Source organism: Cryptomeria japonica, chromosome 4 (assembly GCF_030272615.1).
Source record: "Cryptomeria japonica chromosome 4, Sugi_1.0, whole genome shotgun sequence".
Taxonomy (NCBI): Eukaryota; Viridiplantae; Streptophyta; class Pinopsida; order Cupressales; family Cupressaceae; genus Cryptomeria; species Cryptomeria japonica.
The window spans coordinates 37728032-37741304 of record NC_081408.1 but is presented as its reverse complement, the minus strand read 5'-3'; the positions used below and the strand labels follow the sequence as shown (position 1 = coordinate 37741304).

The following is a 13273-nucleotide window of genomic DNA, read 5'->3' as shown; positions in this document are numbered from 1 at the left end:
TCTGCAAGGATCTCACCTTCATATTTGTCCACTGCCGGTGTAGCTATCTGCGATTTCCTGGATCCGGTTTCATCTCTGATCATCTTGGACATCTTAGTAGCCTTCCTCCTATCTGTCACTTCCTGAGAATTCCCAACAAGGGTCTCTAAATCAATCACATTATCTTCGTCCTCGATCACAATCACCCTTGTTAGTCTCTCCTTTAACCAATTTGGGATGGCAGACCTTGTTTCTTTAACCTGTATCTCCTTAGGCAATGTTTCTTCTTCTCTGAGAGGAGATGTTACTTCATTATCGTTCTTGTCTTCATGTAGCTCATTGATTTGGAGAGATTGACTTGATGATCGTTGAGGTGCCTGTCCTTCTTCCTGTTTATCGTTTTGTACCATTGATTCCATAGACTCCTCCATTTCAAATATCCTCTTCTCTTGTCGAGAAGATGTGCCAGATGAACGATCTCGATTGGCCTCTTGCTTCTTCTTGGAGGATTCTCTTTTCTCAGGTCTCTCTTTCCTCTTCAAGCCTCTTGGATGGGGATTGCCTTCACTTACGCTTCGAAGGTTGCCTTCGCTTGTGTTTCTGGGATTAGGATTACCTTCACTTACACTTGCTCCTCCTTCAGCTGGCCTTTCCTCCAAAGTAAAAGTCATAGATATGCCTTGCTCTCTCAACTTCTGATGCTACACATCAACCCATCTGCGAGTACAAGACAGAACTGGAGCCATCAAAGTATCTAGATCCATAATCTCGGGTTCATTCCAATCTAGCCTCACTGATTTGCTTTCCCGATCATAAGATGATTGGAGATGTCTGCCACTGTCCTGAGCTTGGTCGGCCACTCTGTAAATCTTGCATTTCCTGATGAAGTCCAAAGGCAATCTAGAATGCATCTTTCTTTTCACTTCAAGATCATCTAAGAGATTCATCACAAAGTCTTCTATCTGAAACTCATGCTTATATTTTCTTCCGACTGTCTCTTCTATATACCCATAAGGATCAAAGCTCTCTCTCAAGGCAAAGAATGAAAAAGAATATAAAGCTAACTCCTTCTCTGCATCATCCATGGCTAGAGCATTAGGACATACCTCAACTGAATTCCCCAATATGATAGGCACAGGAACTCCATTTCCATGTCTGTGTCTGAATGCCTTCGCACAAGCTGCCAACTGTCTAGTTACCTCGAGTAACACTATTCTGTCTGTCGGATATCTCGGCAACATGTGTGGAGGTGAAGGACATCCATGAACTCTAATATATGTAAATTTCGGAAATTGGATAAACCAAGCACCGTACCTCTTTACTAGCTCTTGTGCATCTTGAGATAGCCTATTATGAATTCCGCCTTGCAACGTCCTGGTGATGTTCATCGTGAAGGTATCATTGACTAACTTGTAGTTACTTCCTGGCGGATGATGCAAGTGAACATAGGAATCACAAACTCTGACCTCCCCAGGTCCTCTTCCAATCACTCCTCTGTGAGGTAGTCCTGCATATTCAAAGCTCCTAATTAAGGCATATATGATGTATGAACTCATGTGGAAGGACTTGGTAGCCTTCAGTCTCCTTAACTGTACGTCCAAGCAATGGCTAATCATTCTAGCCCAATGAATTGTTCCTTTTCCCTGAACTATCACTTGGATGAAGTAGAACATCCACTTCTCAAAATAGAAGGCTTGAGGGGCTCCTGTGACTCGGTTGAGCAGTGTTATCAAATCTTTGTACTCCTCCTGGAAATCGATCCTATGCAGTGTGTTTGGAATCTTGCTCAAGCGAGGACGACTCTTGAGTAACCAGCTCTTATTGATGATGCTTAGGCAAGTGTCTGGATCATCTTCATACATGGACCTGGCTCCTTCTATGCTTTTGTAGATCATATCTCTGTGCTCCGGAAGATGGAAAGCCTCACTTATAGCCTCCTCTGAAAGGTAAGCCAAAGTGTTTCCCTCCTTGGATACGATCGATCTGGACTGTGGATCATAATGGCGAGCACATTCGATCATCAACTCATGGCACTGGATTGCTGGAGGGAAACCGGCTGCTTTAATGATGCCACTTTCAATTATCCTTCTGGCGACAGGTGATGGCTTGCCAATGTAAGGGACCTCTCGAAACTTCTTCGTACTTAAGTTTCCTAAGTTGGTATCTCCAATGTTGCTCCACTTCGACACGATCTTGGTCTCCAATTCTTCATTCTTTTGATCTTCCTTCATGAGGGTTGGACGACTGGTGGATGCTCCCGCCTTCGGGGTCGCCATCGTGACACCTACACAACATTTCACAATAAGTAACATGCTTTACAATGTAGAAATATAGACTAGATTAAAGATTGATTTTAGGAGACTTCATGATAAGTCTTTGAGTTATCATTTCCTAAATGCGATTGAGCTACTGGAAATTCAAAATTTCAAAATTCAAAATTCAAGATTGAGGCAAGGACGATTCAAAAAATCAAAATTGGACAAAGGGGAATCTCCGCCATACCTCACTTTGAGAGCTAACTCTAACAAAAGATGCAAAATTAAGGAAATTCGCCTAGGCAAAATGAAGATTAGAGTCTTCAACGTGAGCCTCCTCTAGCAAAGGCGCCTTCCTTATCAACTTCGCCACCTTTGGGGGTCTCCAACGCCTTGAGGGCAAATTCGCTCCACCATAAACAAAGTTCGCACTCCTCTTGATGAGATTTCGCACTCTCCTTGTCCTTCTCCAAAATCGCATGTGAAAATGATTGAATGATGGTTTGAAATGCTTGAAAGTACCCCTCTTATATAGGCGCTCACCTCCTTAATTGCACATGGGCCGACTTTTTGGAAATAAGGCAAATAATAAATAAATTTTAAATAAAATGGAAGCCGACTTTGTAAAAATATGGAAATATAACCCAAGCGCTCTCCCTTTTTTATATAATTAATTAATTTAAGTGCCTTTGTATTTAATAATTTCGATTTTTTAAAAGGCCCAATCAATTATTAAATGCCTTATGCGCTATTTTTCAAATGCCATTTTAATCAAATAATTCAAAGTTTTTATCGAATTTTAGCATTTAATGTATTTCAAAATTTATTGGCGCCAAAACATGAGAGATGTAAGGGATACTAACCACATCGCTCTGGTCCCTGGGAGAGGGACAGGAGCGCCTTAGCCACTTTGGATTGATTTTCACGTTCAAAGTCATTTCCTTTACGTCCAAATTGGCATTTTAATTGGGAACCTTGAGCTTGGACTATTTGATCTTTTGAATGAATGCCTCTTGAACCACTTTCGCCCTGGTCCTTGACTGAAGGACAGGAGCGATTTTTGCTTTTCTTCCTTAGTCTTTGTCTTCTAAATCATCAAGTCAATTTGCGAGGTAAGGAGTGATCATCTTTGTTTGTCTTGCGCATGTTTAACTCGTCCTTTGCAAGGCAAATTTGATATTTGAGTGATTTTCGCCCTGGTCCCTTGGTGAGGGACAGGAGCGAACTTTGCATTTTAGCTCAAGATTGTCAACTTTTGACGTTAACCCCTTGCTTATCATCTTCCTAAAGACATATTCGACCTTGTGTAACCTTGCCTTGACGTAATTTTTTGAAGGAAATGACTAGTTAAGTAGAAATCGCCCTGGTCCTAGACTGAAGGACAGGAGCGATTTTGCATCTTTGCTCAAGTTAGTCAATTTTTAAATTTTGGTTCCTTATCCATCACCTTTCAAAAGACTCTTTGACTTCGTTCAACCTTGCTTTGGCGTGGCCTCAGGAGGGAATGATGGTCTTTATTGAAATCGCTCTGGTCCTTGACTGAAGGACAAGAGCGCCATTTTGCTCTGTGTGCAAACCCTTGATCATATCAACTTCAAATTGTCTTCAAAGTGTAAAATAGTGTCTCTTACCCCTTCTTGAACGTTTGAAACGGAAGAGGCATTCAAAATTTAAGCATACCTAACTATTTCGCTCTGGTCCCTGAGTGAGGGACAGGAGCGATTTGGCAATTTCCATCATTTTCGTGGTCTTTGTGACTTCACTTTCCTCTTCGAAGCGTCCCAAACATCATCTCCATCATGCGTCTTGGCTTGGATCCGACCAAACTTGAAAGAAAAGACTTGATATTCTATATTTCGCCCTGGTCCCTGAGTGAGGGACAGGAGCAAACTTGCACTTATAAGCTCATTTGTGTTTTGTCTATTTTCAAATTTGTCTTCAACGGGTTGATTGGGGCCCCCTTCACTCATCTCCAACATGAAACTCGCTCTAACTTTGCGGGAAATTTGTCTTATGAAGAGATCGCTCTAGTCCCTTGGAGAGGGACAGGAGCGCCTAGGACAAAATAGGCTTCACTGGCATTTTACAATCTTCAAAATTATCTTCAATAGAGTGGTTACGCCTCCTTTTACTTGCCTCAAACTTTAAAACTCACTTCACCTTCGCCAAAACTTGTCCTTTAAGCAAATCGCTCTGGTCCCTGGGAGAGGGACAGGAGCGCCTTGAGCAATTCGCCTTGGTCCCTGACAAAGGGACAGGAGCGATTTAACTTCTTGGGTCGATTTTCTCCATAGTGCCCCTTTCAAGTTATATTTAACCGATAAAACGTATCTTCCTTGTTCTTCTCAAATCACGAAATCATTCAAATCTTGCAAGGGCAAGGCGATCTTGGATTTCAAGCTCCGGTCCTTCAGTGAGGGACAGGAGCGATTTTTTGTCCTTAAGGCCAAATGTTCAATTTTTCATTGCAAACGACTAAGTTTTGGTGCTTCATCAGGTTGATTTCATCCCTTATTGCGTCCCTGATGCTTTACTTTGATCAACTAAGGCCAAAAATGGTCTAAGTAGGCCATTTCGCCTTGGTCCCTGGCTGAGGGACAGGAGCGATTTAGCCTTAAACCTTAAAAAACTTGCCATTTTTGAATCTCAAAATCTTCAAAACTTTCAATTCGTGTTCAACTGCATCTCCTGGCGACCCTACACAAGACAAATAAAACAAGTTAATAACCAAGAGGCATAAAATACCAACTTCGCCCTGGTCCCTGACTGAGGGACAGGAGCGATTTTACCCCTATAGGTCAAAATATCAGGAATTTAGGCTTTCAGTCACTTCACAAGGCAAAATTAGGTTATCTCCAAGGCCAGGGGTCAATTATCAAACTTTCCAAAATTTGGTCAAAATTTCAATCGGACAAAAATCTCATAATTCCATCCTTAACACTTAGGCAAAATTTGGACTTGCTTTCAAAATTCCGACTGAACTTAGACAAACTCATCTGACATCCTGACAGATTCACCCTATTTCAAAATTGCAATCCACAGGAGGATGCTCAATAATTCCTCAAAATGGACTGGACTTTGGCTTTAAAACATCAAAATGGAAACCCTAAGGCTTAACCCTAGTCCAGACGACTCGCTCACTTACCCAAAACCCTAAAAAGCAGAGAAAAGAACAGGCAAAACCAAGCAAAAAGAGGGGGTCCCCATTTGAATGGGGCGATGTGTGAAATGGTCACAAAGGTATTAAAGAATTGTATAAAGTGCATCATAATCATCATTTGGAAATATAACTGCTAATATATGCTGATTGGAAGTCTGGATCACAATTTTTTTATGGTTGCAGCAACCCAAAATGAACCTAATGACATAGATAAATCAATTTAACAATGAACCAACTGCACCTCTGATAGATGAAGCAAAGGTTGATGTAGGTCTGGTGTAACTCTGTAACCACTGATTGTCCTTATAAATCAGAACTGAACTCTCTATCAACACATTGAAAACACTATCTAGAAGCATCGCAACACCTCCCAACTGAGTAACTACTAATATACACAATGCAACCTCCTCAAATTTCCATTTGTCCACCTTGTCAAGGCTTGGAATCTTCCTACAACCCCAAGGCGCCTCCAAGCCACATTTGAACTATGCAAAAATCCATTTAATAGACTCTCACACCCTCTTTTGACATGTACAACCTACCTGCAGGTGGTACGACCCCTTCATAATCCTCCTCTATCTTTGTACGGCCCTCACAATTAAAATAGCAAGAAAAATATTTGTATCAAATCTCAAAATTAATCATAATTTATACTTGCAAGTGGTACAGCCTGTAGTGGATGGCATGACCAGAATAGAAGGGCTTGTATGACCTCCCATCACACATCCAAAGTCTCCCAAACTGAATTTTCCAACAAAAAGCATTAGCAAACCAAAAATAACTAATCAAAAGGCATCAAATACCTCCATTCTTGAAGCAAAAAATTGAAACTTCACTTGTAGGCACAATTGTGGCTTCTATATGAAACTGCCAAGACCAGTTGAGAGGGTTTTCGTCCTCAAAACCAACATTTTCAAGAGGATTTTCATCCTGAAAAAATCAGTGATGAACAAAGGTTCTCTTAAATGCAAAAGAAAATATCATGTCTAACCTTCACAATGAGCTCACAACCTCTTTTTATAACACACTAGAGGAATTAAAATATCACTTTCCTATTTTCCCTCCAAGAGCTCTTTTTCTCAAATTGAATAATAATCCTTTATGTGAGCAAAGTCCCCCTTGTGCCTAGTGTCCCTTGAAGGCACGACTAAAAACAATTATTAAATAATTACACCTAAGTTGCCTTTTTTATTTATCCTCCTTAGGACAACTTAAATATTACTATTAACTATTTAATAATTTAATTATTCACCCAAGTTGCGAAAAGCATCAAAATTAGATAAATATGAATTTTTGACCATAATATAATGTTTCTGAGAACTTAGGATGATAAATTGTAGTAACTTGGCATCAATCTAAAAAATAGCCTACTTCTCCAAGAAGTATGGAGAGCTTCCAAAAAGATGGAATTTCATTCTAAAAGCATCATGAGGCTTACCAAGACCACCTGAACTCACTTCCATGAACAAAACTATTGCTAGAACAATCTTGTGCTCTCCAGAAAATTCTTGGAATTCTCACCAATCAGCCTATGGGAAAACTCAGAAAATATACTAATTGTTCTCAAACTAATTATGCTTGAGAAGAGGACATTACAAATTTCAAATACAATATAATAATTCCAAATTCAATATCAATTTGTCAAATCTTCAATGTCATGAAAGATAATCCTTGTTCTTTGGTTCACTATTAAAATAATACAATTAGTAATCAGCATCATATGAGTCATCATGAAAACCAACCTCAGCATCATCATTAACATTAGACGATGCAAGTAGATGAGATGAACCAAATGCAGCCCCATTGACACTCACACTAAATGTATGTTGGCTATCTGACTCCACAAAAAGTGAAGACTGTGGCAAATGAAAAATCCAAGTCAATTTGTTTTGAATCTACATTCCACAACTTCATGCCCCCTTCGTTGCACTCATTTTGTTTGTAAGAAGATGCAAGTTGGAATGCACATTAACCAGCTCCACTGCCTTGCTACCCATTGGTCACATTTCACTAAGTGGGAGGAGTGTGTACTCCAATTCTACTCAAATCAAGTGGAACTAGCAACCTATTGAGGCAAAGTGAGAGAGTTATATATAAAATTGTAAATCAAACTTCAAATTTGAAATTAATAAATTTATTATTTTAAAAATTTAAAAAAATTCAAATTTTATAGAGTGCAATAAACTTTTGATTCCAAGAGTCTAGAGGGGTAGTGATGTATGGCCATTGCGGTACCACCAAATGTAAGCATCCTTCCTATACTTGTCACAAAGAGCAGAAATACTTAAAACATTGGAGGCTACAAACTCAGCAAACTCATTTGTAACTCAATCCTCCATTTCAAATGGACAAAAGGAGTTCAATAAGTGCTTTCCTATACCCTTCATTGACTTTTAGATCTCTGTATTGTGGCACCCTTGACACCAAAGCAACAATCTTATCGTTGTAAAATTTCGGAGTCAATGCAAAGGCAATTAGAAGTTGTGGTCAAATGATCATTTTGATCTACCACTCAACACAAATTGATTGTTCCTCTATGAAGAATGTTTCATGAGGATCTTGCTCTTTTTCATTTAATACGGACTTCATCTTCTCAATCATTGGGTTGATGTCATCATATGTATTTCCAAAACATGACATATCCATGTCAATAAAACAAATCATGCTAATGATGTGCTCGATGAAAATAAGAAGATAACCCACATGGTCCCACCGAGTGTCAACTAGGATCATTCACTTTACATTTGTTGGCCTGTCACAATTGGATTGCCTTCATGAAAACCAGATTTTACTAATGTCCATGCTAGAAAGTAGCTTCAACACATTCAGAAGTGATCTCAAGACAATTGTGTTGGATGTGAATCAGGTCTCAACGAGCTATTCAAAAATTGAAAATTAAAAACAAAGAAGACTGCATACTTAATTTTAAAAAATAAGTTAGTAATCAATAGAGTGAAACAAAAACAATTAAAAATTGTAGGGTTCATATCAACCTTTCGTGACTCCAATTGCAAGAATTATCTAAAAATGGCCTGAGGCATGTGGTGGTTTGTGATGAACATTTGGATCTCTTTAGCCTCAACATAGACTTGTTTGATCTAATTTATTATTCTTCCCCACTTTTGTAGCATGAGAATAAGTGAGTTCCAAAATATAAGTGTCTCAAGCAGCATATGTTTAACAACTCTAAAATTATTTGCATTGTCCATTATGACTTGAACAACATTTTGATGACCAAGTTAACAAATGTGCTATATAAGAATTTCAACAATAAATTGTGCATCCTTCACCTGCCCTTCATAATCCATAACTTCAAAAACACAGCCCCTTTAGACAATAGAACATGATTACCCACTTGTTGACCATAAAACCCAATGCCATTCTGACCCATTAGATGTCCCCTCCCTTCCCCAGCATGCCTTCATGCTCATGCCTCGTTGCTTCAACCTTAGTGGATAGTCTAGTTGTCAAGTCCATACCTAAATGTAGGAGGAGACGTTGCAATTACATCGATTAACAATCAATTTCTTATATCCTTCTACCCATCAAAAACAACGGACACCCTTCTTTGTTTCCATGAATTCCTAACAAAAGCCAATGAAATGTCTATATTTTTTACCCCTTACGCCAATAACATACTACAAACCTTCACACAACCTAGTCTCATCTACTATTTTGGAGCCTCGGTTACTTTTCTCAACATATCATGCCAATATGGCGATCAAACAATATTGAAGAGAAAATTGTTTGCATAGAGGCATCTTACCATAGTTTGATCTACAATCTCTCTAGCATCATTCTAAAATGACCTCTCTAATAGACCCCTCATTCTTTTCACCTTAGTTGGCTATCTACTACAACATCAAGGACGACACTATGAGAGGGAGAAATGGGAGATCTTTCGTGTTCCCCTTCCTCTCCTCAAAGGATGCTCTGCACCATAGGCAAACTCTTGCTTCTTCTTCCTCCTACTCTCTAATAAATTCTGCCATTTGATGGGTCGCACACAATTACCAACCTTTCCTAGATATGCTTTGCTTCTCATGTTAGAAATGGCACAGAAATGGGTTTTCACCTGGTTGTATGAGCTAGTATACTTCTGATCACAGACACTACATTCCAGACAAACAATTTACCACCTCAAATCTGGTGTAGTCATTTGTACATGCCCCTACAAAAGTGAACTCAGATCCATTTTGAAGTTGTGTTGGACAATGGAGCTAGTACCGATTGCCATTGTACAAATGTCCTGTCTACAAGAAGTTCAAAAAACAAATATTGAACAACAAATGTTAAAATTTTAATCTGTACAATGTTTTTAAATTTAAAAATGAATTTTTTTAAGTAGAAGGCATAAAGCCTCTATAATATATATTATATTAAAACATGAAATTACATCTGGACTGCATGAAATTACATCTGGACTGCAGGTAAAGAGACACCTGCCATATTGTCATGCCAAAATTAAAATTAATATTTACTATTTATTAATTATTATAAAAAAAATTGAAATTAGTTTAATAATATAAGTTTGTCTTACATAAATTAAAAAATAAGCATACTGTTATACTGATATACTTACAGGTTTTTAAATTTATGATTATAAATATCAAATACTATTTTAATTTAATTTAATTAATAAATATAAATATACTGTATACTGTATACAGTTTCACGCTATACAGGTTTTTAAATTTCTTTATGCTGTATTTTAATATCAAATATGCTGTTATAGAATTGCATTAAAATTAAAAAATAGTAATTAAAAACGGTGATGTAGTCTTAAATTGTAAATTACCTTCAGGCTTCAGCTGATAACCATGTTAATATTAAATATAGTTTTAAACCATTTTAAAAAATTTAATTTTCGAAGTTAAACAGTATTAAAATTTAAAAACTAAAAACATTATAGTTATATAATTTTACTTTTGAAATGCTTTTAAAATTTAAAAGCAGTTATGTAAACGGCAGTCTTACCTGGTGACAAGGATCATACAGTTGACAGAAAATTGTTTTCACAGCAACACACACATACACAGTTAAAAAAAACAAATCAAGTTTAACACATCTACGTAAACCATGTGTTGGCTTGGATTTTCCACTTGAAAATACGGTCAAAGAAAACATGAAAACTGCAAGAGTTCTGGAATTGGATCAGAATCCTCCAAAATATGCCACATCAGCATCAGAATAGCTTGGAATCAACCAGCACAAGGAAGAAACATATCAGGTTAATAAAATGCAAACCCTGGTCAATTCTTCAGGGTTTCCAGGCAGTACCCAATTCCAGGGCAAATCAGCAGGGAAATGAGCCAATTTGCTAACCTAGACTTCAAGTAATGTTGATGGAGATAGGACCTCTTTACAACTAATCCTTTCAAAACTGCCATCTTCCAATAGAAAACAGTGAGCTGTTAGGGGGAATTTTTTATGTATGAATCATGAGCATTCCCTTATTTTCTGCAAAGAAACATACTGTTGATTTTACAATAATGGTATCTAGGTTTTACAATATAGAGAGCAAATGTTCTATTACATATATATAACGAATGATGCTTTTGCCTGTTAGAAAAGCCTTAGTTGAAGAAATAAATTGACTTGGGCAAAAATAAATAAGCATTTCTAGCCTAGAGAGAAATGACAGAAGTTGTTTTAGCAAATTGAGAAGCCAACAAGGAAATAAAATTGTTGAAACGGAAAACTCTTTTACATCTCCATCCAAACAAACTCAAATTTTGCACGTACAAGAAAACATTAGAGAATAGCATTGCAGTCTGAATAAACCCAAGTAGCAAATCTAACTCAGAATTTTGAGTTTGGCGAACTGGTTACATGCTCAAGCCAAGGCAACACAGAGAGATTTGGTAAAGGTCCAAGAGATGTTACAGCCATTGTGGATGTTTATGTTCGTGCACTGGTTTCATGTCATGGCTACAGATGCTTCAGCCATTGCTCTTGGATCATCTTGGCCGAAAACATGTGAGCTGTCTTCAATGTGCAAGAAAAATTGATGAAAATCTGATAGAAAAAATGAATGTCAACCTTAAAAGGGATTACTAAGGAGTCCCAACTTAAAAAAAAAAGAAAGCAGTGAAAAGGAAATGAAAGAATACAGAAGAGAAAAAGCAGGTGCACTTAAATAAGAAAAGGATTAACCCTCCACATGTTCAAGCACCAAACAAACATTATGTTGAAGATTGGATTTAGCCATATGGAGCTCCATGCTACCATGAGCGGCAACAATCAAGATAGCATGGCATGAAGCAACAGAATAGTACAGGGGTGAATGGAAGATCAAGCACAAGGCCAAGCATATGCAAATCCAAAAAGACATGCTATTTGGCTTTATCCCACTCTTCCAGGGCCAAGCATTTCAAAGGGGGTTGGCATATTATGTATCTATATCCATAATTGTGTTGTCATATAAATATGTAGAATATATTGAGGCAACACTAGCAGTTAGCTTATGGAAGAAATCTCTTGATGCAGTGTCTTAATCATGTCCAATTGAGCTATATATAGCCAGCGTGTAGATGCATAGGACAGTTAATTAGTCATTGAGTTATATGTGTAGTTAGTTAGTTAATGTCTGAGTCACATGGCCACTATGTTTATGAAAGCTGACAATTTTACAAAGAAGACTATTTATATGGGTCTTAGTTGGGTACATCTACCTTGTGTATAGATTGTATTGTATTTCTTTGTTGAAGGAAAATATGGAGTTTATCCTTTAAGAATAATTGTATGGTGAAACATCATTACCTACAACGTAATGCCACTACATCTTTCATAGTGTATTGTTGCACAAATCCCTGGTTATCACATCACCCACCAGATAGCATTAAATGTATTGAATAAGTACTTTCAAAACAATTATAACCCTCCATAAATAATGTACTTAATATTTGCTAACACAAAGAAGACAATTTTCATTTTAACCATGCACTTTCTATCCAATATCAGTTCAACATATCTAAAATATTTGGGGGAGTCATAGCAACTAATGAAAACAAAGTTTAATAAATTTAGCCAAAACTAGGATTATTATTGTGTAAATAATAAATATAAACGCTAATTAGCTTATAAAATTGATTATTTGCACAGCAGAGTGGATGCAATGCATGACATTGAGGCAAACACAATTACTCCCTAAAGACATTCTAGAAGAGCACAAAAAAGTAATTTCCTTGAGAAGAGTACAAATCAAAAACCCATATTAAAGGTAAACATAGTATATACTCACATTTCACGAATAGAATTAAAATAAATTGATTTATTTCCTAGCACGAGAGACATGAATGACATCGTTGCATATATCTGCAAGACAATAAACCAAAGTCGGTCAAGGGAACTAAAAAAAAATTAAAAGCTAAGATTCCATGAGAAAGGAATTGTTTGAAAACATCCCCTATAAAAAAAAATATCATTTTACAGCACAGAAAAACCTGGAATAGACAAATTTTATTTATCACTATAATCGCACAATGATGTAAAACCATCATCAAACTCAATCAAGTTCAACAGAATAATTTCTCAGCAAAGAATTAAAATGTAGAGAGTTTAAAGCTAGAAAAATGTATTCCTGATGGATGCCAGACACAAAATTCTTACCCTACTGGTCCCCTTACCCTAATCTATCCAGTTAGCAAAGTGACCTGTAACAATGTTCAACTTTGATTTCAGCATCATTAAATTTGATTTTTGATATTTAGTGGACAGTTGGTTCCATAGTTTAAATTTTAAAACTAGCCGGACTCACAAGTTTCTGTCTGTGCCAAATTCAATAGTTTAAAAACTCTCTACACTCACAAGTTTATATGTGCACAAAGTAACTCGCCCCACTTATCACAGGCAAGTTTCAGCAAGTCAAGGCCTGTAA

At 37.2% G+C, this 13273-nt stretch overlaps 1 protein-coding gene across 7 annotated transcripts in view; it reads right to left on the bottom strand.

The window, feature by feature from the left end:
• LOC131047827 (uncharacterized) overlaps positions 1-13273 on the bottom strand; it is a 62229-nt gene that overhangs the window by 44430 nt on the left and 4526 nt on the right. For 6 of the 7 annotated variants that reach the window (XM_059219543.1, XM_059219546.1, XM_057981609.2 and 3 more), the window contains one exon: positions 12638-12711. In XM_059219543.1, coding sequence (XP_059075526.1) covers positions 12638-12711 — 74 coding nt within the window. Of the gene's footprint in view, positions 1-12637; positions 12715-13273 lie in introns of all 7 variants that reach the window. The other variant, XM_059219549.1, reaches the window with a different exon arrangement.